At 35.0% G+C, this 25,518-nt stretch overlaps 1 protein-coding gene across 4 annotated transcripts in view; it reads right to left on the minus strand.

Moving 5' to 3' along the window:
• Positions 1-667: 667 nt before the first annotated feature.
• The window catches only part of grm5b (glutamate receptor, metabotropic 5b), a 65,540-nt gene continuing 40,689 nt past the window's right edge, over positions 668-25,518 (minus strand). For all 4 annotated transcript variants that reach the window (XM_058799370.1, XM_058799371.1, XM_058799369.1 and 1 more), the window contains 6 exons: positions 12,915-13,150; positions 10,651-10,897; positions 10,313-10,481; positions 9,072-9,198; positions 6,691-7,630; positions 668-4,514 (listed from right to left, as the gene is read on the minus strand). In XM_058799370.1, coding sequence (XP_058655353.1) covers positions 3,566-4,514; positions 6,691-7,630; positions 9,072-9,198; positions 10,313-10,481; positions 10,651-10,897; positions 12,915-13,150 — 2,668 coding nt within the window. In that variant the 3' untranslated portion in view covers positions 668-3,565. The remainder of the gene's footprint in view (positions 4,515-6,690; positions 7,631-9,071; positions 9,199-10,312; positions 10,482-10,650; positions 10,898-12,914; positions 13,151-25,518) is intronic.

The raw sequence follows: 25,518 nt of genomic DNA on the forward strand, positions 1-25,518 counted from the left end.
TAATCATTTAGTAAGATTTGTGACGAGATTTTAAAACCGCATTCCAATCGAAACATAGAAAACACAATTGCACTTTCTCTGTAATATTACATCAGCAGTCTGTTCAGCTAACAGTGTCGTAACCAGCCACAACGCGATGAGTTTCCAATGACAAACAATTTGTCTGCTGCACAATCACAGAAGGTATTTGATACCCAATACACAGTTATGTGTAGAAGAATTTTTGGAGATGTCGTAACACAGCAGAAATAGAAAGTCAGACTTACCGGAAGAGATCATTTTATTACTGTTTCCGACACTAAATAAAAATGAAAAAGGTATTGCGATTTTCTGTCTTAAAATTCTGGTTTAATTCGTGATTCTGCCATTTTTTGGTCGGAATTCTGAGTTTAAACCTTGCAATTCTGACTGTTTTTGTCGTAATTCCAAGTCTACATCTCGCAATTCTTTTATCTTAGAATTCTCAGAATTCTAAGTTTACATCTCTCAGTTAAATTTTTTTCCCCTCGGAATTCTGAGTTTACATCTCGCAATTGACTTTTTTGGAATGCTGAATTTACATTTTGCAATTCTGACTTTTATCCCTCAGAATTCTGAGTTTACATCTCGCAATTCAGTGTTTTTTGTTGGAGTTCTGAGTTCTGAGTATTCACCACATAATTCTGAATTATTAGAATTGTGCGTTTGTCTATCTCACACTTCTGAGATTAGTATATCACGCAATTATGATTATTTTTTTCATTCAATTGCAAAAAAAAGTCGGAAATGTGCGATAAAAAAAAATCACAATGACTTTTTATTTATTAATTTATTTATTTTGCTTGTGCGAACATAAGCTTTCATACTTTATCGTGTTGTGCCTGGTTAGGAGACTGTCTACACTGGAAGTGACCATCCTGATTTATCATCATATACTTATTATAAGAATGTTAGTATTGCTACAACATATACAGTAGTTAGCTGGCTTTTATGTAACTGTTGGTACTTATTTAAATATATAACAAATAAAATTCATAAAACAGAGTTAATTCAAAAACAATAAAATTGTATTTCAGGTGATGGTGGATTATAAAGTGTCTGAAGCAGATGTGCAGATTTAAGTCTAGACAGAAGCACTGATTTTAATGTGAGCGATCTAGTTTTGATGTGTTTCTGGCGTAGACGCGGCCTGAATCCCCGAAATATGAAATCAGATACAGAGGAAGAGTTCTCATTCACAGAAAGAAGTTTCAAAATGATTAGAAAACTTGATGTAGCACAAATATTGTCTAAAGCCAATGTGCTTTGTATATGCGTATGGTTTGTATTGCTTTGAGTCCCAAAGTCTGGTATATTTATAATATATATTTATAATATATAAAAAGAATACTCATCACCATAAAAACGATTCATATCATTATGTTACGAAAAACACACATTTCGGCCCCTCCCCCTCCCCTCCCCCCTTTGGCACTAAAAGCTCTATTAAGATAAATATTACTTTTAAATTTCACTTTTTTGTTTTTCATATAATTGCTAGACACTTTAGTAGCCTCACATTCATCTAAGCACGTTCTGTACACAAGGGAATGGTAAGAAAAGACATCTTTAGACTCGTAAAATCTTCTGTTATTCCGTCCTCATGTAATCTGTGTAAAATTACTGCTATTGTTCAGGTTCGACAATAAGTCACTGATAAAACTTTACTAGACTTGGTGCTGTCGCATGCCCTTGATATTTACACAATCGATAGGAACGATCAATCAAAATTATTAGAATGGCTTCATGGGGAACTCATAACTCATTCTTTATGATTCAAAACCTAATAGATAGAATGATATGATAGATAGAACAACATACATCTTTAAGATTACATAAAAAGCCCTTCTGCTAGAGAAAAGTATTATTTAAAGTCAACATGAAACATCATTTGCAGCTCATTATACTTCTGTAATGTGACAATTTGTACATAATTTCAGAGGTGGAGCAAGTTATTTTTCTTTGGAGTAATGTGCACAGATTAATTGTCTAAAATAACACCAGGAATGTGTATTGAGGAAGTAAGCAGGGTGCATTTTTGTTCCATGTTGACTTTAGGACCAGACCAAAATGTTGTTCACTGTGATTTGATTCAGTTCGCTGATTAACCACTGTGAACTAGTTTATTAGGGGTGATATGTGTAAGTACTATAGTATTCTTAAAAGTACCTTTTTGTGTGCCATGGTATTACCATCTGATATTACCACTGTATCATGGTACCACAATCATTTGGCAATGAATTTGGTCCCACAATTAAATCTACCAAAATAAATAAATAAATAAAAATTATAATAATTAAAAAAGAATCTCATGAAGTCGTGTTCAGATTAAAAATAAATAAATAAATACAATAAAAATTAAATAATAATAATAATAATAAATAGAAATTATTGAGTGAACGAATGTATGCATTTTTATAAATGAATGAATAAATTGAATAAATAGATAAAAATATTTGTAAATAAAAATCTGTTTGCTTAATGAATTAACCGTTTTAAATAAATCTCTTTTTTTAAACAAATCTATTATCTATTAAATTTAATAAATCCTATATTTTTGCTAATAAATAAATAAACAAACCAATTTAAAAGAAAATAAATAAATAAATATTTTACCTACAGGATGTTAAGCGCATTTTAAGACCATTGCAGTTGTTTTCAAGTATTTTTAAATAATGACCCAATATTAAAATAATAAATTATGAATTTTTGAAAAAAAAATTTAAGTAAATAAATTTTTTTTATTAGTTTTCTATATGCAATTAATTTATTATAGAATGAATGAATGAATGAATGAATGAATGGACTACTTGAAATATAATCTTAGCAAGTTTCATGAGATTCACCCATATATTCTGTTCCTGAAAAAGGCAGAATACTGGCAGAATAGGGAGAAAAGAGAGAGAAAAAGGAGAAGAGAAAATGATGGACAATGACTGAGGTGTCTGAGTATCGGTCTGTTTGCTCTCTCACGCTGTCCTGTGGTACATCAAACAAAGCACTTTGTTCAAAGATTGTGTTTGAATCTCAGAAAGCATCGGGGACCTCACCTCGCACTCTTCAATTATTACAGCGCACCAGCAGTCGCGTACGAGTTACGCAACATGTAATTATACAGGCTTTTCCCTTTGCTGCCGTGCTTTTTTCCAGCCCTTAATAATCTCATTGTTTGATGATGAACATAGCAAAAAAGGCTCATAATGTCCATGTATGGGAACGTCCCAGGTTGGGTGTTCGTCCACCCCCGTCCTGCTGGGGACACAGCAACATATTGTAGTCCTCATAGAAACAGCACTAATTAGATGAAAGCCATGTTTGTTTAAGGCCACTACCAAAATAGACCAACGGAATGCCAACTAGACGAACGATTAGACACCGTTGTGATTCTACTGCAGGTCTGATGTTGCAGATATTTCTCCGCAGGGGCAGCAACGCCCTGTTTTGCATTGGTCCGAAGGTGAGAACATGTAAACACACACTCAAGCAGTGTCCGTCTCCGCCTATATGAATAACGCCATTCGGCGCTCCATTCTTCCATCTGTTGTCCTCATAATGAAGACGAACTCTGGCTGTAGTGTCGGAGCACCAGGCACTCGTATTTTGGGATGGGCGGAAGAGTGGATGTTTCGGTATCAGAAGCGGGAGAACTCGGCGAGCCGCTACCTGACCCCACGGAGTCCCTGAACGGGGAGGGCGGAGTCAGCGCTAGCAGTTCCTCAAGCTCCTGCTGATTGGGCGGCGACTGTAGAGCTGAGGACACGCCCCCCTTTAGCTCCTTCCCACTGGTCGTGGGCGAAGTTTTGAGTCGTGACGAACTGGAAAGTGGACAGGGAGGGGCGGAGTGACCCACGTTAGACTCCACCGGTGGGAGGGGCTGGATTTCGGCGTAGGTGGTCATGGTAGTCGGCATGGAAATTTCTCGGGACAAGCGGTAGGGCGGAGGGCAGCAAGGCTCCACAGTGTGAGCGTGTGCAGACGCGCTGGTGGACAAACCCACGGCGTCCCCTGGAGGAGAATTGGAGAGCATCATGCTATTGAGCTCGCTGATGTTAGCAGTGAAGCGGTTCACCACGCAGCTAATCTGCTCCATCAGAGAGCCCTGTGACGCACTTCCACCGCCGTTACCTCGGTGCGGAGGCTGACACATGTATGTGGAGACGCTCAAGACCTGGGAGTCGGCGGCGCCGGTGCTCTGTGATAATGCGATGCTCGCTCTCTGCGTCACGGTGCTGATCGGTGAGGGTGTTTGGGGCCGGTAGGTGATGGGGTAGCGCTCCTCCACTTCGGTGACCTCGTAGAGCATCTTGTTGTTGCTGTTGTCTGTGTTGATGTCGCTGCCTCCGCAGTAGCGTCCCTCAGACGTTTTGGAGAAAGGCTTGATCACAGCCGTCTGGTTGCTTTCACGCTTCTTAATGTGGAAGGAGAGACGCTGCCACAGGTGGCCACCTTTGGAACTGCACTCATTCTGGGCCCACGTCACCGACTTCCCATTAGAGCTGCAACAGCAATTAAATTATATTTACAGTAACAATGGTTGCAAAATAACTCCAGTGCAAACAATATCACTATTTCTGCCCATACTATCAATCTATCTATCTATCTATTTTTTCTCATAAAAACTGACATTGGGGTTTAAAATGCTTTTACAATGCTTACAAAAAATTAAAAATAACAAAAATAATAATGATAATAATACTAATAGTAGTAATAGTAGTAGTAATATTAATATAATTATTTTTATTACTATAAAAATAGTTCACAATATTCTCCCCAGTTTTTATTGATTCAATTTTTAATTTCAACCTGTGATTCGGTGCTCTGTGTTTGTCATCTTGTGTATAATTTTGCTTTTGTATTCCCTTTTGTTGTACATCAGGCAGTGTGTGTCTGTTAACATTCTGTAATGTGTTGAAAGTTAATTAAAAAAAATAATAATTTAATAAAAATATAATAATTCTTTAATTTTAGCATACAACAGTAAAATTACTATACTAATATTTATGGTTCTGTCTCTCTATGTATCTGTCTGTCTATCTATGCATTACGTAGTATATGTGAACATAGAGATTACGTGGTAAACAGGCAGTGTGAGCAGACACACTAAATACATTCATTCCTATAATCACAGGTCATCTAAGGTAAACACTCTCTTTTTATGGATGTCAATAACTTAACAGCCCCATCATTACCACACCAACAAGACGTGCTCTCAGTGTCATGACAACAGCAGAGCGACTCTCATTTTCACAGAACTCATAAATCCTGAATTTACCAAAATGTTAACACCATTCTTTGCCTACTATGAATGCATCTGTTTTCATTAGGAAATGCAAATCTAGACTCTCAGAAAAAGGGTACAAAAGCTGACACTGAGGCAGTATCCTTTGGAAAGATACACTTTTGTACCTTATTTACACCTAAAGGATGCATATTAGTACCTTAAATGGATAGTTAACCTAAAAATGAAAATTCTGTCATTAATTTCTCGCCCTCATGTCGTTCCAAACCTGTAAAACCTTCGTTCATTTCAGAACACAAATTAAGATATTTATGATGAAATCCGAGAGCTTTCTGACCTACATAGACAGCAACATAACTGACACTTTCTGAGAAACGTAGTAAGGATATTATTAATATCGTCCATGTAAAATCACTGGTTCAGCCATAATTTCATGAAGCCTTATGAGAATACTTTCTGGGTGCAAAGAAAACAATAATAATGACTTTATTCAACAATTTCTTCTCCTCCGTGTCAGACTTTGACACGCATTCACAAGAGTACCACGATGCATGCGTGTTCCTTCTCCTGCTTGTAAACAATCCGCATAATTCATAATTCTTGTCACCAGTGTAAATATCACAAAAAAACTAATACTAGCCTAAATTAAAAAAACAAAAAACAAAAAAAACTCAAGCTCACTGAAGACAAGTAAACTGTCAGCGATTATATAAGAATAAGAAACTAATTACAAGAAATAGGACCAAAAAAAAAAAACTACAGTAGAACAAGTAAATAAGAAATCCTACATACATTGTATAAAGTAATCAAATACATAAAAACACTGCATATTCTTCACTGTGCAAATTAAATATATATTTCTTCTTATTAAAGTTACAAAAGTGTTTTAGTCAAGAGCAGTGAGAGATTTTCTCTCGTTTGTTGTTTGATTAATATGAATGACAGACAGCAGGAATTTTAGACTGCTGTCACTTTGAGAGCTGCCCCGATCCAATATATTGTTACACATGTGTTTTCTTTCTCAGCCTTTTGCTTTCACTTTAGACCTAAATTCTGTGTTTACAAGGATATGTCCAAATGCGGGCATTCTGACACATACAAATTTCTACTGGTTAATCGTGTCTACTGGTACATTGCCCCCCCCTAGTTGAACCACTGATGTCACGTGGACTATTTTAACGATGTCTTTACTTCCTTCCTGGGCCCTGAATGTGTCAATTGTGTTGCTGTCTATTGAGAGTCAGAAAGCTCTTGGATTTCATCAAAAATATCTTAACAGGTGTTTCAAAGACGAACAAAGGTCTTTGGGACGACATGAGGGTGAGTGATTAATAACGGAATTTTCATTTTTGGGTGAACTATGCCTTTAAAGGTACATATTAGTACCTAAATGGTACATTTTGAAAGTTATCGCTGCAGAACTCAGCACACACCTGAGCGTCTCTCCTGACGATCCTCGTCTCTTCCACAGATTGACCAGGCTACTCGACCGGCTGGCCGCAGATGATGATTTTCCGTCTCCCACATGCATGCGCACCACCGTCGACGTAGTGAACGCACTGCGGACATTCCTCTCCGGTTTCGCCAGGATAATGTAAACCTTCGGCACGAACATGCAGCCTAGAGCCACGGTGGCACTCAGGCTGACGGAGAAGCACATGGTGATGGTCTTGTAGTTGGAGCCGAAGTAAATGGGCACGAAAGCCAGCCAGATGATGCAGGTGGTGTACATGGTGAAGGCGATGTACTTTGCTTCGTTAAAATTGGCGGGAACGTTGCGCGTCTTGAAGGCGTAGAAGGTGCAGCTCATGATGAGAAGGCCGTTGTAGCCCAGCGGCGCCACCACGCCTAAGTTGGTGGTGTTGCAGATGAGGTTGACCTCGCGGATGGAGGGATAGTCGTGGATGACGTCGGGAGGCTCCATCACGAAGAGCGCCACGATGATGCCCAGCTGCAGGAGGATCAGTAGGAAGGCGATCACCAGCTGGGCGCAGGCGCTCATGAAACGAGGCTTCTTGGTGCAGATCTTCTTTTTGCTGCCGGCCAGGATCCGAGCGATGCGATTGGTCTTTGTGACGAGGGCAGAGTAGCTCATGGCGGGCGATAAGCCGATGCCCAGCCGCTGCAGGTAGCAGTAGATGACGTGAGGTTTGGTGATAAGACAGAAGGTGCACAGGTAGCCCAGACAGATGCCCGCCAGAATGATGTAGCACAGCTCGCGACTGGACGACTTCACCACTGGAGTGTCACGGTAGATGATGAAGATGGAGGTGACGAAGAATGTGGCCATCAGGCCCAAGCAGGCGAAGACCACAGCCGCGATGGGCTCAGGGTCACCCCACCTCAAATACTTCACTGGTATGGGGTCACATCCTGAAACAAATGGAGAAAATGAGAATTAGTGAGAATTCACTCATTTTCTAGTTAAGTATTTTAAAAGAAAAATATTTAACTAGTTTAGCAAATAAACATACTTTAAAATGTAAAAAACATTTGTATTTACAATATAAATATTTACTAGTTTTTAACAAATAAACATACTTTAAAATTAAAAAATTTATTTATTTACAATATAAATATTTACTATAAAATAATAATATGACCATATAATTTATAATATTATACTTGATTATTGGATTTTAAAAATCATTTTCAAAAATAATTGTATAGAAATTGCACTTAAAAGCAAATGGTTTAACTACTAATAAATAAACAAACTATAAAATGAAACAACATTTATATTTACTATATAAATATTTATATTTTCTAAAATATCCCATTCTTTATGTAATACAATATAATATAATTTATATATTTTTTATGTATTATATGGATAAGGATTTTAAATCATTTCTAAAATATTTTAGAAAACAAAAATGTATATAATAGTCACATACAGTCAATAGATAAAAGAAAAAAGAAAGAAAACTAAATATTTAAGTATTTTTATAGTAAGTAAATATCCAATAAAAGGAAAAATCATTTAAATTTACCATAAAAACAAAAATTATTTTATTTTCACTTAAAAGAAGCATTTTCTAGTGGATTAAATATTATAAAAAACAAAAATATTTTATGTTTTATAGTTAATAAACATATACTATATGAGTAAATAGAATATTTATATTTACTATAGAAATATTTAATATATTTTCTAAAATATTATCAGTATGATCACATAAATTATATTGCACTGTACATCTAAGCAACCATATAGCAATGTAACCACCCACAAAGCCCTAATATCATATATTGCATTGGCAAACACAAATTAAAAAAAGTGTAATAATTTAGAATACTTGGTAATATTGGCTGTATGATGCTTTCTTACTCTCTGATGGTATAAATAGGTGGTAATAATGTGTGTGGGCCGATCATAGGGAGACAGATTTGATAAGTTCAGCTCAGACTCTTTTGATGCTGTTAACCTTTTAGCTCAATGAGTGTGTGTATTCGCTTTTCCCTGAAATGATTTATTGAAATGCATTTGCTTTCTACGGCACAAAAGTCTCTCTTTCTTTCTTTCTCTTTCTATTATTGGCCATGTAAGAGAGATGCAATCACGCACTTTGCAAATAAGTCGTTTTGGTTGTGATTTGGGATCCCAAATGTTATGTTAGATTTGTATTTGAGTATCGCGTGTGGCTGCGGATCCAGCACTTTACAGAATGAGATTTCCTAAACTGAAAGTGAATAGAGAGGGATGAAGCACGTCACTGAACCTGCAGTGTAACACAGGCACGAGCGGTGAACGCAAGAGAATCGGGGTCATCAGTCGGATCTTTACGCTGAGCGGATGTGTTTGTGGACTCACCAGTGAGGTCATTGGTGGGCCAGGATCCAAGCTCACACGCGCGACACGTGTACTCGTCAAAAACAAACTCGTTCTCCTTACAGGGAGTGCATGTCCAACAGCAGCTGACCTCTCCTTTACGGATCACCTGCGGGCGAGAGAGGAAAGTGCCTGTGACGTGCTGTCTTAATCACATCGGGACAGAAAACAGCGCTTCTCAACTGCAGGGTCGTGACACAGAAAAAAAAACTATGTAAATAGTAAAGTTAGGATAGCCATTTTGTGATTCAGTAGATGATAATAGTAAGTCAATTTATGCTTTACAGTTTGTTTTAAAAAAAATCCTATAAATATGTCATTTATAATATTCTATTTCAGATAATCTAAACTTTTATGTTTATTTACTAAAAAGCTTTTCTAAAATATTATATAAATGATTTAGCATAATATTAATTAAAAGATTAAATATTTTAGAAAATAAATAAACATTTATAAAGCAAATATAAACATTAGATTTACTTTAATGTTTAAACATAATTTTATTAACTTATTTTATTAATAGGTTTCGCCTATGATTCACCAGATGATAGAAGGTCAGTTTATGCTTTACATTTGTGATATTCCAGGTCATGGAAAAGTGGATAAATTGTGTATAAAATATTTACTATAAAAATCTGTAAAAATGATTTCCTTATAATATTTAAAATATATAATTTATAATATAATATTTATATTACTCCATTATTATAGTAAATATGTAAATATTAAATTATATTAAATAACAAATTGAAATATAAATATTATAATTACTTTTAGAATGTTTATTTACTTTAAAAAAAATATTAATTTTATTAATTATTTTTTATTATATGTATATTGTAAATAATATTTTTAATATTAGAATTATTTGAGTAAATAAAAACAACAACAATTAATTAAATTTTAAAAAAAGTATTTTTTTTTTTTTTTTAAATAAATGCATTTTGTGCAGTGAATTACTGGATACCGAAAGCATGAAACGAATGATTTTGCTAATACTAATCATAATTTTATAAAACTAATAATTTTACACATTGTTTGGTCTACGCAATCACCACTTGATTTTCAGTGTAAAATATGTGTCCTGAAGCAAAACCAGTTGAATCCAGTTGGATTTTACTTGATACTCCAATTCATTTACCAACAAAAACACACAATTATTGAGCATTATTAAACATTACACAGCATTATGAGGCTTAATAAGCAGCTCACGGTCTCCTGACCTTGATTTGACCTTTATCGCAGGGTTCGCTGCACACAGATTTAATAATCTCGTCTTTGGTGGGCCAGATCTCGTCATCATTGATCTGCAGTCCGCTGATGTCCCAGCTGCCCACGTTCGTGTAGTCGAAATAGTCTTTGCCCATCTTCTTAAAGTTCATGATCACGTAACTGTGAACACAGTTAGGAGTAATGATTTAGTGCACTGAAATGAAGATGAATGGAAATGAAGGGTGGATTCATCAGTCTGACTGATGCATTGATCCATTTATTGACTATGTGACTGTTTGTTTGATTGATTGACAGATTGATTATCTTATTTATTGGATCGGTCTGGTACCTCCCAGGCGAGTCTCCGTTCTCGTCAAAGTAAATGTTTTCCCCGGTCACTCCAGTGAAGTTGGTCTTCATGAGGAAGTCGAGAAGTTTTGACCCATCGATGGGCCGCATGGCTTCACACAGACCCACCACACCGGGACACAGCGCTTTCTGCATGTTGTGGAGGCCGTAGGCCATGCTGTAGATGGCATTGATCACGAAGCCCATCTTGGTGTCCTGTGCATACTGCTGCCGCAGAGAATCCCGCTCTGAGAGAGGAGGAGGAGATCGGGGTTAATGACAGATCACTCGTCTGTTCCTGCTCCTATCCTGCAGGCAGGTCAATGATGAACTGTGCTAATTTGCTTATGCTCTGTGAAACTGATTTTGTGTGGTGGAGAGACACATATTTCCATCTCTCTTAATTGGTGCTCTTACACTGCTTAAACATGTACATTTGAATAGGTTTTACAACTGCTAGTGTGATGCATGCTGTCTAGTGGGCTTATGAGCACAAGAAACACATCTGACATTTGACTAGAAGCACTATATTTCAAGATTACTATCGTATTATAGTTTACTAAAACTATTTTATTACTTGAAATAAACTTATAAAAATAAAATATAACTTAAATGAAAGGGGCGAGTTGGAAAATAAGCTGGACAGATCTATTACACATTCAAAGGAAAGCCTTTGGCTTGAGTTGCAGAAGGCGTGGGATAACATTAGTGTTGAAGTTCTCAGGAAATATATCGACACGATGCCAGAGAGATGTGCTGCTGGAATTGCTGCAAAAGGTGGACACACCAAATATTAAAGTTAAAAGTGGATAAAAACAGTACGACTCGCTTCATCTGATATTTGTTGTGCGCAGAGCAACCATCTGCATGTTTCATGCATTATGAAATTAAATCATGTTTTGGAGGCAAAACAGGTCAATATTTTCAGATCTGTCAGGTGTTCTATCAATTTTGGCCTCCACTATATATATATATATATATATATATGTGACCCTGGACGGCAAAACCAGTCTTAAGTGTCAATTTTTCAAAATTGAGATGAATACATCACCCGAAAGAATAAATAAGCTTTCCATTGATGTATGGTTTGTTAAGATCGGACAATATTTGGCCGAGATGCAACTATTTGAAAATCTGGAATCTCAAAATATTGAGAAAAACACCTTTAAAGTTGTCCAAATTAAGTTCTTAGCAATGCATATCACTAATCAAAAATTAAGTTTTGATACATTTACGGTAAGAAATATCTTCATGTAACATGGTCTTTACTTAATATACTAATGATTTTTGGCATAAAAGAAAAATCGATCATTTTGACCCATACAATGTATTTTACATTGATTTTTATCATGATGTCTTTTTAAAATATGCATCATATTTTCTGTTATGTGCTGACAAAAACACCAGGAAGATTCCCAAAACAAACAATAATTTCTGCAGTCAGTAAATCTAGCCAGTTTTATGGTAGGTGACTATATGGTGCTTCTAGTGTTTGTATATGAATATTAAAATCGCTATAATATAAATACTCAGATTACACATACTATATTTTCCAAATCGTTTGATTTGATTTGACGCAACAGTTCGGTGTTTGTCCTAGCTGGTATAGAATATATTACCCAAATTACACATGCCATATATTTTTCAAAGTTGTTTTGCAAAAGAAAAGAAATGGAAGAGAGGAAACAAAAAAACAACTTCACCAAGAGTAGAAAAAGATTAAAAGAGTACCCTGGCATTTTACTGCTCATAATTTCAGAGCTTCGATACTGGACAAAGACGAAACCGCTCTTACGCACTGCACTTGAAAGTCTTGTTTTCACAGCAAATTTGATTTCATTCAGAAGTGCTCGCTCTGATTGGCAAATTCTTTTGAACTGCCATTAAAGCAGCATCTCTGTCCAAACTGTTGCTCTCTGTCTGTCTGCTCGTGTTGGTTTATATGCAAACAGCTCTGATTCCCGTTTCAGTGGGAAACTGGTTGTTCTTTTCTTTTCGTCTGTGTGTTTTTTTTTTTAAATGGGAACATTTGAAGAAGTTTCTTTGAACTCAAGCAGAGCTCAGACAAATGGAGCCAATGAAAGACAGCGAGACTAATGGAAGGTGTGATATCTGACGGGAAAGTCTGGATGAAAGAAGGCAATCATGTGTTTCTGTCTGCGAGAGACAGGATTGGCTTTTCTTTTCTTCTCAGACACTAAACGTCACTGTGGGAGCACACGAGGACAGACTGAGTAACGCTGTGGGAATGCTGTGGAAACTCACTGCCGCAGGTGCGGTTGTATTTGCTGTTCTCCTGCAGGTGTCCCTTCAGCCGGCAGTGGAAGCGGTGCTGCCAGAACTCGGGGAACCAGGGGTTTCGTGGGTTGTTTTCGGGACGCAGTTTCAGGTAATAATCGTCAAACCACTTGACGTCTGCGGACTGCAGCTTTATGGTGATGCCGCCGGCAGCCTCGCGCACGTACCCGTCAGTGACGTCGTATCGGTCCGCCCAGCCGTCACTGCGAAGGAGAGAACGAATTAGTGTATGAAGCCATAAGGCAAAATGGCAGAATGCACTGCAACACGTTCAGTGGGAGAAATCCATCCAAGACGACAAATAAATATTGATTATCATATATAATGATGAATATGATGAATGATTTACAGATGACTAATAAAATATAATACAAATAAAATAAACAATATAAAATTTTTAAAATATTTATAATAATAATTTCAGTAATAATAAAGACACATTATATATAAATAAAAATTTCTAATATAAACTTTAGTGTTTAAATATAGATTATTCCAAATAATTTGAAGTAGAATAAAAAAATAATTAAAAATCAAATAAATAATAAAGATATAATACAAATAAAATAAACAATATGAAATATAATAATATTTATAATAATTCCTATGCTCATTTCTATGCCTTTGTAGCAAATTCCAGAATGTACTGCAACAATTTCAGTGGGAAACAACAATCCAACATAACAGATGAAGTGAAAAATGTTGATTATAAATGCATTTATAAATTATTTACTGAAACCAAGTGTGCATATAAATTATTCTCTTGAATCCATACTAATTAAAATAAAATGAAAGTGATTACAAATGAAATAAATAATAATATAATAAAAACAAAATAAATACCTTCATATAATGAACAACAAATAAAAAAGAATAAAACGGAATAATTTCTAGGCTTATGATATCAGTTAACTCTATAGAAATGAACTGATGTTCACATGAAGAGCTGTTTGGCAGAGCGGTCCAAATCACTCACTTATGAGGTTGCATAACATTTAGGGTGTTGCCTTAGAAAGTGGTTCCCTGTGTAGGCAGCAGACAGCAAGACTATGTTTTGGAACAGAACCTGTGCATGTGTGTGTGTGTGTGTGTGTGTGTGTGTGTGTGTGTGAGAGATTTTGGCAGCGTCAAGCTGAAACATTCGGTTCAGCCACATGAAGCCTTCCCGTAACGCACACTGACTGATACATTTGAACAAATTAAATAGTTTTGATACAAAGTAGATACAAATTGCCAATTAAATGAACACCCGCACACAAATGACTCATTATTTTTCGCTGCCTGTGCTGCCAGTTTCCCCAGTAACCATGACAACTAGAGGCATATTTTTAAAAGACTGATAATTGTTCATGTGAAAATCTCACATGCATCTGTATGTGTGTGAGAGACTGAATCATACATATCATACGGAACTGAATCCTTTCTTCTATGACATCCAATCACTAAATCACACATTTAAACTAGAAGTGATTTATGAATTCATATTTTATATAAAATGTCAAAGTTGCACAGATTTAGTAATTAAAAGTTTGTGTGTGTACGATTTTGTAACCAAATCCGAATGATACTAACAAATATAATAACTCCAAAGTTAATTCAAATAAAATACTAATTATTACAAATCAGACAAATAATAACTTTAAAAATTAAATAATTAAACTACATACAATTTAATAATATTAATAATTATTATTTTATTGTTTAAAAAATGTTTAAATTAATTTATTATAACAAAATTAAATAAAATGGAAATAATTACAAATGAAATAATATAAAATAACAAATAAAATAAATATAAAACATTATAGTGAGACACTGACACTGAATCATACAGCATTTAATTATTTCTTGCATTAAACCACACAATAAAACTGACTAGACGTGATTTATGAGTTCCTATGTTATATATAGCATCAAAGTTGCACATATTTAAAAGTCTGTGCATGTATGATTTTGTAGCCAAATCCTAATGAGCATCAGAACCGAATTGTAACATTTTAAGAAGCTTACTTTTATTGCTTTTTATAGGCAGCATCTCAAGCACCAACCAAGTAGGTAGGCAGCTTACAAGGGTTTGTAACAGAGTTTGTGTGCGAATGTGTGTGTGTTTGCTAACTCAATTACATCCTTGCCGACAGGTCAGCTGCAGAAATCAACCCGGGGTTAAACTTCATACAAAACACACATATCAAATCATGACACACACTTCAGTCGGGACAGAGAAGGATAGTCACCTCAGTAATGAAACTAGTGCAAACGAGCACACACACAAACACACACACACACACTCTCTCTCAGGGTGCAGATGGCATCATTGTGGGCAAACTCATCTGACACCCTGTGTGCTTGTGTGGAGGGACTGATGACCTCACAGCTGGCAGCGACGTGATTGGCTGAGACTGTAGCCATGGCGACAGCATTGGAGTAGGTGCTTATGGGGGATTCCAAGGAACTCTACTGAAAATGATACGTTGTGTGTTTGTGTGTTGAATGCTTCATTACAGTTTCGTCTTAGATGTTTCTAATAAATTACGTTAGGATCAATAAAAAAAAAGAAGCAAAAAAAGTAATATTTTAGATTCTTCAGTCTCTGATGAGAAATGTTTCAGTTTATATTGAGATTTCTGACTTTTGATTGCAACATTTCCTGAGATATTGCTGAGATCTCGTCTGAAACTCTAGAGATGTCAGATTATTGGCAGTGTTATTGACGTTAAAGAAAACTAAAACTGAACCTAAATGAAACCATTTTTTCACTGAAATAAAAACTAAAACTAACACAACTGGGGAAAACTGCAAATTAAACTGACTCTAAATGTAATCTACTGACTCAAGTGTAAAATATAAAATAAAAAAAGGTTATAAATGAAATAATAATAAATGTAAGAAAATTAAAGCACAAAAATTACATTAAATAAAATTTAAAATAAAATACAAATACAATAAAATAATTATTAATAACGAAACACGGCATAGTATAAAACTTGATACCTTTACAACTCATTTAATTTAATATACAAGAGCTGTGCTGAGAAATATAATACTGTTAAATGATGTTAATATATTAACGTATGCCGTACAACTAAACTGAAACAATAACAGAGTGAAAACTATCAACTACAGTAAATTGAAAAAACTAATGAAAAAAAATATATAAAAAAATATTGACAGAGTAAAACCTAAATCAAAATGACAAAATGAAAACAAAATAAATACCAAATAGTAAATCGAAGTTAAAACTGTAAAACTAAAATAAAAAATAATAGTATGAAAAGTATAAAAAACTAAAAAGGCAAATGAAAAATAAAATACAAATGAAAAGTAAATTAGAAAATTAAACAACACTAAATTGAAACGATAATAGAGTGAAAACTATCAACTAAAGTAAATTGAAAAATACATGAAAGCTAAATTAAAACAAAAATAATACAATGATAGAGCAAAGAGAAAACAGAAAATAAATAAAAAAGACAAACTGAAAACAAAATAAACGCTAAATACTAAAACTAAAAAAAAAAGACAAATAATAGAAATGAAAACTAAATCAAAAATACAAATACTCGAGTCTTTTTCTATATCTGAAAAGCAGGAGATTTGAACAGACATCTGACTTGTCAAACATGTCAAAGAGAAAGACAGAGACATTGTAATATGTTATACAGTAATGCCAATAAAGCTCATTTGAATTGAACTGAACTGAACTGAACTGAATTGAACTGAGAGAGAGAGAGACTTTTGACTTTTAAATTTCTTTTATTAAATCAAGGATATTTGGGATCTATCAATATATATTGATATTAAGTAATTGGAAAGGAAAGAGAGAACAAAAACTTTTCCATTCCCATCAGACTCACACAAAAAGTTATAAAACCCCAAAGATAAAGAGAGAGAGAGAGAGAGAGAGAGAGAGAGGCCAGCTCATGCTGCTGTCACATCCCAAGGTGAAGGATTAAACCATCGCTGACCAACAGCACAGTTCATCATGCAAACACGCTCTCGCCTGGAACAAGTGCTGCATAGCAGAGATAACTGAACCGTGACCGCGCACAAACACTGGCACAATGTGTCCGGCGTCATCAGAGGGGCACGAACGCCAGTGCCAACTTCCTCTCTCCACCGAATGCTTTCTGTCCCAGAGCCGGTACAGCTTCCCACAATGCACTCCTTCAGAAGAACTCTTATTTGCAGTGGATTACTGACTCCTGAGATGTATGAACTAATGAACACAACACCACCACGAGTGTGTTTAAAGAACATACACAGGGTCAGTTCTGGTTAATCACAGCTCCGTCAGGTTTTCCTGAAGGGAGGAAGCTTTAATCTCCACGTGTTTCTCCATTCAGCTCTGAATCTCAACTTTCCAGCAGCTGATCTTTCTCTCAGTCACTCAGCATCTAATCCATCAGAATGACCCGTCTCCGTGGAGACGAGGAGACAGATCGCCATGGCGATAGAACTATCCTTGTCTGATAAATCTGACAGGGACTTTCAGAAGAGACGAGGTCAGTTTTACAGAGAGAAACATTTGCTGTTTCATTTGTTGTCTCTTTTTCTCGTGCAGCGCCACATACAGGTCACACCTGCACTTTCTGTGTCTGAGAGAGAGAGAGCGATTGTTTGTGTGTGTGTGTGTGTGTGTGTGTGTATAATTCTGAGCATAACGTCAGTCTTTATTAATGCGTTGGGCGTGTTTGAGCAGGTGTTTAAAAATGAGACGCGCCTCAATCAATCAAACTTCCATCACTGCAGAAACATTCATATAACACTAATGTAACACTAATATAATGCTGATTAATGTCATCTGAGCCTCACACACACACACACACACACGTTCAGAGACTCTGGGATGTTCAATATAAAAAAAAAGGATGTCATTTCCAAACCATCACTAAACAAAACCGCTAATGACAATGAAAATAATAATAATGTATATCTACATATACAACCATCTACAAATTGGGACATTAAAATGGGATACAAATATTTTAACATAAAAAGTATCATTTTTAAATTAAAATAAAACCTGCATTTACATACCAAGTTTATTTAAATTAAAACCAAATTGTGTATATACTGTATATATATATATATATATATATATATATTAGGGATGGGAAAATTCCCCCGATTCTCTCGGTGCATCGGCATAAAAAGTTAACGATGCGATGCATCGGTTTAAAAAGTGTGCATCAGCTACAAGTTGTCATTTATATTTTTATTTGATAAATAATTACTAGTGGATGCACTATACTTTTATTATTTAGAAAGTGACCAATAAACTGTGACCAATATCTTATATGTAGATTGATTTCTCCTCTCTAAACTGTGTCTCAGGCGCGTTCTCTCATCACCGCTGCTGCGTGAATATGACGAATGACCACACCACGGAGACCTGAGGAAAAACGGGGATTAAAGTCCAAACCCTGACTTGAAATAACCTAACAAATCAATCAGGGCTAAAGCGGTTCCATAAACGACAAATTAAATTCGCACAATCTCACTAATTTGTGCACGCTTATTCTTAAGCAGCCCTTAATGTCGATCATGGATCAGATCGATCCACCACGGCAAACAGTGAATATATCTGTGCTGTTGAATGCATTTGAGACGTGTTTTCCTCAGTGCATAACTGACACGTCACAGGGATATTTTTCATCTGTAAATGTTCAATTTTACTGTCAGGAGTGGACGAGGCTTACGCGAGAGCAACGAGCGCTGCTGCACGCATGCACACTAAACAAACAGAGCACAATAATTCTGAGTAAAATATACATTTTACAAAAATATTTGTTGTTGTCTTTTGTGGAATTTTAAACCTACATATAAGTGTATTTTTATGATAAGTAACTGTAAAGGAACTATTGTAATGGGTAAATGATCAAATGTAAGCTAGTACAGTACTAATTACTAAACTCAAATGAGTTAAATGTGTGTTTCTTATAGCAGTTAAAATAGTAATTTTCTTTATTTATTTTCATTTTAATTCATTGATTTGAACCTTTAATTGAGTTATTTTAATGCTTTAAAGAGCAATTTTAGATTGTAATGTTCTAATGTTCTGCTATCTGTTCTGCAAACTATAAAAGGTACAGCTGTCATAAAACCAGGTTACCATAGACCAGGTTAGTTTCCCAGCATAAGTTGCCACAGTGACTAAGCTTGATCTAGGCCTATGTTAAATTTGCCACCAAATCATCTGACAATGAGTAAGACTAACTGAAATAAGCCTGGCTTATTAGGTTAACTTGTTTTATGAAACAGGCCTCGAGGCATTAAAAGTGATCTCCATTGCATCGTATTGCATCGAATCACATTGTGTTGAATCGGATCGCACTGCATCATAACAGGGATGAATCGTATCGCATCGGTAGCTGCTTCATATGTATCTTTAATGTATCATATCGTTGGCTATGCATCGAGATGCGTATCGTATCGGCCTCAGTCGTGAGATGCACATCCCTAATATATATATATATATATATATATCTATATCATACAGTCCATTGCAGAGCAAAACAACAAAATCACAGCCAAACAAAATATATATGATGATTAATATTCATATAATCCAAATAAATATTCAATTTTGGCCCAATGAAATTTCAGTGTGGGCGGAGCTACTGTGTGCACCACAACAGAAATAGAAAGCAAGTAACTATTACATGTTCTGTTGCTTTTACCATTATGATCATACTTTCAACAAAAACACCATGAGTACTACAGTTATTGTTCATGTAAATTTTGAATAAATTAGAATGGCATCACCTTCCAAAAGTGTAAAAATGCAACAGTAATTTTTTTTGTTGGAAAAAAAATTATATTAGCAATAATTACTAACAAGTATTTTGGCAGAAGAAATGCTTACCATGGCACTGGATTTACAATACATTTATATGCATTCCTTTAGAAGATGCTTTTATGCAAAGGAGCATATCAAGCAATTCGTCACAAAAGGGTCAAATTCAATTCATTTAGAAGGGTCATTCAAAATCAAAAGTCATTAGTAATTAAACAATAAGGTACAAAAGACAGTTCTATAGAGAATATAATCATGGCTAATAGATGGGAAGAGCAACAGCACAATGGTTGCTTCAAGTTTTCACTTAATCCTTTTGGAAATATTATATAAAATCTAAATTATTTTAGGATTGACCAATCCAGAACCAAAAGGATCTGTTTTATGACACAGTGAACTGAAGGATTTCTTTCACAAAAACTCAAAATTGTAAGAGACACACACATACTTTTTTTGACTGACTCGTAAGTGTCTAGTGAAAGAGCCGACAGTGTGTGTGTGTGTGTGTTTGTGTGTTATGAAAGGCTCTTTACAACAGATCTCTCACACTTCATACAAGCGCCACACATGTGGGCGTCTGCTCTTCAACATGCAGACCTCAAACAGCCTCTGTGTGAGTGGGCATATATAAAGAGCTTCCTGTTCGCCACGGTGGGATTAAATATCTTACATTTATTAATAAATGCAGATAAGCATCATCAACCTGTGAACATGATTGACTCGTTTACCCGCGTGTTTAGATCGAGTCTGTATTTATTGGGTTTGTGTTTATATCCATCAGTGCCATCAGAAAAGGAAATGAACAGGCAGACGGATGCGGTCTGGACTCGTTTATTTGTGAAGGATCATATCTATCCTTGCTTTCACACAGCTGCGCCCCAAAATCTCATCCGCTGCTCCACGAGAAAGACTATTACCGAAAACACTCTACAACAGTCACTGTCTGCTTCACTCTCAACAGGAAAGAAAAACCACAAATGAGATCTTGTTAAATATCTTGATTGTTTATCGAGTAGTGGGATTAAATGAGCAAATTAAGATTTTACATAAGTCTCCTGCTTCTCAGATATTTCTCCGAAGAAAAAGGCCTGACTAATCTCACATGTAGCTCTGCTAGTTTCAAAAGATCAACAATAAGTGGTTAACCAATATATAGCCATGGCCAATATATCAGCCGATGTTTGGCAATTTTTATTCATTTATTTTGGCAATTTATATTTATTTGTTTATTTAATATACTGTATTTTATTTTAAGTTTTTCTGTTCTGCCACATCTCAAGTGTGGATCCTCTAGCATTTCAGAAGAGAAACAATCATTGGATTACCGATATATAGCCGATATATCTGCCGGTATTTTATTTATCTGCATCAGCCAGTATGTTTTTCTGTTTGGCCACATCTCATGTGTGGCTTCTCCAGAGTTTCAGAAAAGAAACAATTAGTGGTTAACCAACATATAGCCAAGGCCGATATATCCGATATATAATTTTATTTATCGGCATTGGCTGATCACTAGTCATTAGTCGATCACTAGAAACAGTCTCAAACTGTGCTCAGATTTGCCAAAGGCTGCAAAATCAGACTCTCATCAAATTTTCTCACTCATTTTAAAGCTTTAGACACAAAAAAATGATGTAGAAACAATTTTCATTCAGAAATCCTTAGCAAACTTCACAAATATTTACAAAAAATAAATTTTTAAGTACATAAAAAATAAATAGTATTTCCTTGTAAAGCATGCTCCAATAATCTTTGTTTTATTCTCATATAGAAATGTGATATGACTCTTATTGCCAAGAGTGATTTTGCCATAAGGCAATATATAATTTTCACATGCATATGGTTAGATGAAGATAAACATTTATAATATAGCCTATATAAATTCCCCATTGTAAAATTAGTATGTGTACATGTTAATAATATCTGGATGGTGATATCTGATATGGTATTAAATGTAGCAACTATATATGTCAACAATATATAGCCTATATTTTTATATATATATATATATATACATAATTTTATTAAAACAACATATGTACAAAAATATGTATTTTTATATGCAATAACTTTTTTAATACATGTCTATCTTTTATATTTATTTATATAATATCAATATGTACTGATGGTTTTAGGATAGATATACATACATGAACATACAAATTTGTATGGGCAAAATATATATGTTAATATATGAATTTGTTACAATTTCTAATAGGTTTCATATATATTTTACTTAAAATTTCAATATATTTCATATTTAAAAATTTTATGTGTATATGTATTTGGGTTTCCAACTTGTTTTTTATTTTACAGTGTTCTCTTACTGGATGACATCTATTGTCTGTTTTATTTCTCCTAAAGCGCTTTAGTGTGACACATGAGCTGACGAACAACTGCATCTCCATTTGAGCTTTGAGAAGCAAAGAAAGTCATTTGGGTTTGGAACAAAATGATGACAGAACTTTTATTATTGATGGATGAACTATTGCTGTAAAGGTGCGGTGTGCAATTTTTCAGTGTCAAAATACTTTCTCTGATCTCCACTGAATATGAAGAGGCAACTGTAAATAAGTCAATGGTGTAACACTGTGTGGCTTTAAATGTCTCCCTCTAGGTCTTTCTCAGAAACGTATGCCTTTCTCTCTCAGTATGCCAGCATTACACATCAATACTGATCAATACTCCAATCCCCGATCAATAAAGAACACCTCTAACACTGATTAAACCAATCAGCGCTTCAAGAAAACAAAGGGGTTTTCTATAGATCTACACTACTGTTCAAAAGTTTGGGGTGAGTAAGATTTCGTTATTTCAGAGAAATTTATTCTTTCATTCAAAAGATTAAAAGTGACAGTAAAGACATGTATAATCTTACAAAGGTTTTCTATTTCAAATAAATGCTGCTCTTTGGAACTTTCTATTCATCAAATACCTAAAAATCACTGTTTTCAAAAAATATTCGGCAGCACAACTGTTTTCAACATTGCTAATAATCATAAATGATTCTTGCGCAGCAAATCTGCATATTAGACTGATTTCTGAAGGATCATGTGACACTGAAGACTGGAAAATTCAGCTTTGCATCACAGAAATAAATTACATTTAAAATAAATAGCCAAATAGAAAACAGTTATTTGAAATTGTAATAATATTTCACAATATTGCTGTTTTTACTGTATTTCTGATTAAATAAATGCAGCTTTGGTGAGCAGAAGAGACTTCTTTCACATTAAAAAATGTACCAACCCAAACTTTTGAAAGCCAGAGTACATGAATATTAAAGATTCAAGATTGGAATTCAAGTGTTAGTGTTGCTGCCATGACAACAAGGAAAACACGCCAAGGTTTTACAGCAAACATGTGCTGATCAGCATGAGGTGACGGAACTCAGAGGATGTTAAAGAAATCACACACACACACACACACACGGGTCACAGGAGGACAGCGTCAGCGTGTGCCAGCGTTTCTCCATCAGATCTGTCTCCGCTCTGACAGTTACGACCTCCAAATGAATTGTGTTGTGACCAGATCTCCTCTCATCTCCTCTCTGCTCTCCTGTCATGTGTAAAATGCTGTGATGGCTGTAGATGAAGTGACGTGGGCTGCTAATTGGGTGCCAAACGAGAGAAAACCGGCATAGAGACAAAGCGAGAGGTTAAAGTCAACATGAAACGACATGCACAACCCATTTGACTTCCCAATGCCAATGCTTATTTTTTAAACAAATCATTATTCACGATTGCCATGATTGCCATGACTACTGGTAAGATTTTAGGCTAAAATTGAAAACAAATTTTTGTCCTTGTTAGTAACGTGCCCCAATTAATAATTCACAACAAGACCAGAAATATCCATTAAGACGATAAATAGGGTCCATTTTGAGCTCATGTTGACTTTAAAGGACAGAATAAGAGTTTGAAAGAGTTTGTGGTAAACAGGGTTTTTGAAGGTGTCAGAAGAGATGAAAAGTAAATGGAGAACGAGAGAGACTTCTGTGGTCTTTCCATTCGTTTATGTCAGGCCATAATGGGCGATCGTCAAGCGTTCAGAGAGAGCTGAAAATAGAGCGCAATTACTACAGCCAGTCAAAACACTGGCCACAGCTGTCCTTCACACAACACACATGCTAAAACAACACTGAACGTACAGACGAGAACGAGAGCTCGGGTAAACTCATGTTCGTCACAAAACACAAAAATACATTGTGTTTCTGATTCTTTGATTTTAGTAACCAAGCAACAAGCTGGTAACAAATGATCACCCAAAAAGTGGAAAAATTAAAGTCTGTCTTGCCATTGTCATCACAAACCCATATTTTGTTTTATTTGTGTTCAGATTTCCATATGAAGAATTGTTTATATGTCTCAAGACAATACTCTCTCTCTCTCTCTCTCTCTCGCTATATATATATATATATTGACATTCTCAATATACAATATAATTAATGTACTGGTATTATAAAACTAATATAATAGCTGTCAAACCTTGTTTATGCTTGGATTCAATTCAAACATGAAATGTTGAGATAGAAAACACTAAGGCAACTTGATTTGGGGCAGAAATCAAAGTGTTTTTTTCTGATAAAAATTGCGATTACGATTTTATATTTGATAATAAAAAAAACAGGTTTGCAGCTTGTTTATATGGCTGCACAATTTGCCTGAAATTTTGTAATTAGACTATACTGATAAAATAATGATAATAATAACAATTTTTTTTTATTGTTGTTTAATATTTAAATTATTATTATTATTATTATTATTATTATAACCATAACAAAAATAATGTTACAAAATTAAAACATATAAATTACTAAAAAATATTGAAATTTTACTGGGAAATTTTTTTTTAAAGAGATAATAATAATTGTATTTAACATTACAACTGTAAAATGATAAAACTAATATTTATGGCTGTCCTAATTTCTTCATTTATTTTGACGAAAAAGTACAGGGAGTGGTTTTTGTTAATAAGCACTTCTCATAAAAGTATAGGAAGACGGTTAGTGCATGTTGCCTTGATTTTCGTTTTATTTTAATTAATCGTGCATTCCTAAACAATGCCATCTCACATTTTGAAAAATTAGATGTAGCTCACACACCACAATAGAATTGGCACAGATGAAATGAAGAGCTTACAGTATGGTAGAGAGGAAGATTTTCAGCAAATAACAACTAAATTTCAATACTACTATTCTATAACTTCAGACAATAAAAGTGCACAAGCCGTATGGAATTCTTTTCCAGTGCTTTCTGAGCCTTTTTTTTTTTTTTGAGCTTGACAGTCCCAGTCCTAATTTACTTTCATTGTATGAAAAAGAGCAGCGTAAACATTCAGTTGAACATCTTATATTATGTTCCACAGAAGAAAGAAAGTCATACAAGTTTGGAATGACAATAAATGACAATTTAATTTTGGGGTGAACTGTCCCTTTAAATATGCTTTTAGTTTTGTCATATATTTGAGTTACACTCTCACTTACTGTTCATCTTTTTATTTTTGGTCTTGAAAAACGTCAGGCTAAGTGGTATGTGTGTGTGTGTTTGTGTGTGTTTTAGGCTTGCTGCAGATCAGATTCATGAGGTCAAAACCTCATGCTGTGTCCATCTGCAGACAAACACACACACACACACACACACACACAGACAGTGAAATCTGACAGGACAGAAAAACAGTCCCATTCACATGACACTGATGGATACACACACACACACACACACACACACACATACACATAGTTAAGTTTGTCAGACAGATTACCAGAGGGTGCTG

The sequence above is a fragment of the Onychostoma macrolepis genome, chromosome 15, assembly GCF_012432095.1.
Source record: "Onychostoma macrolepis isolate SWU-2019 chromosome 15, ASM1243209v1, whole genome shotgun sequence".
Classification (NCBI taxonomy): Eukaryota; Metazoa; Chordata; class Actinopteri; order Cypriniformes; family Cyprinidae; genus Onychostoma; species Onychostoma macrolepis.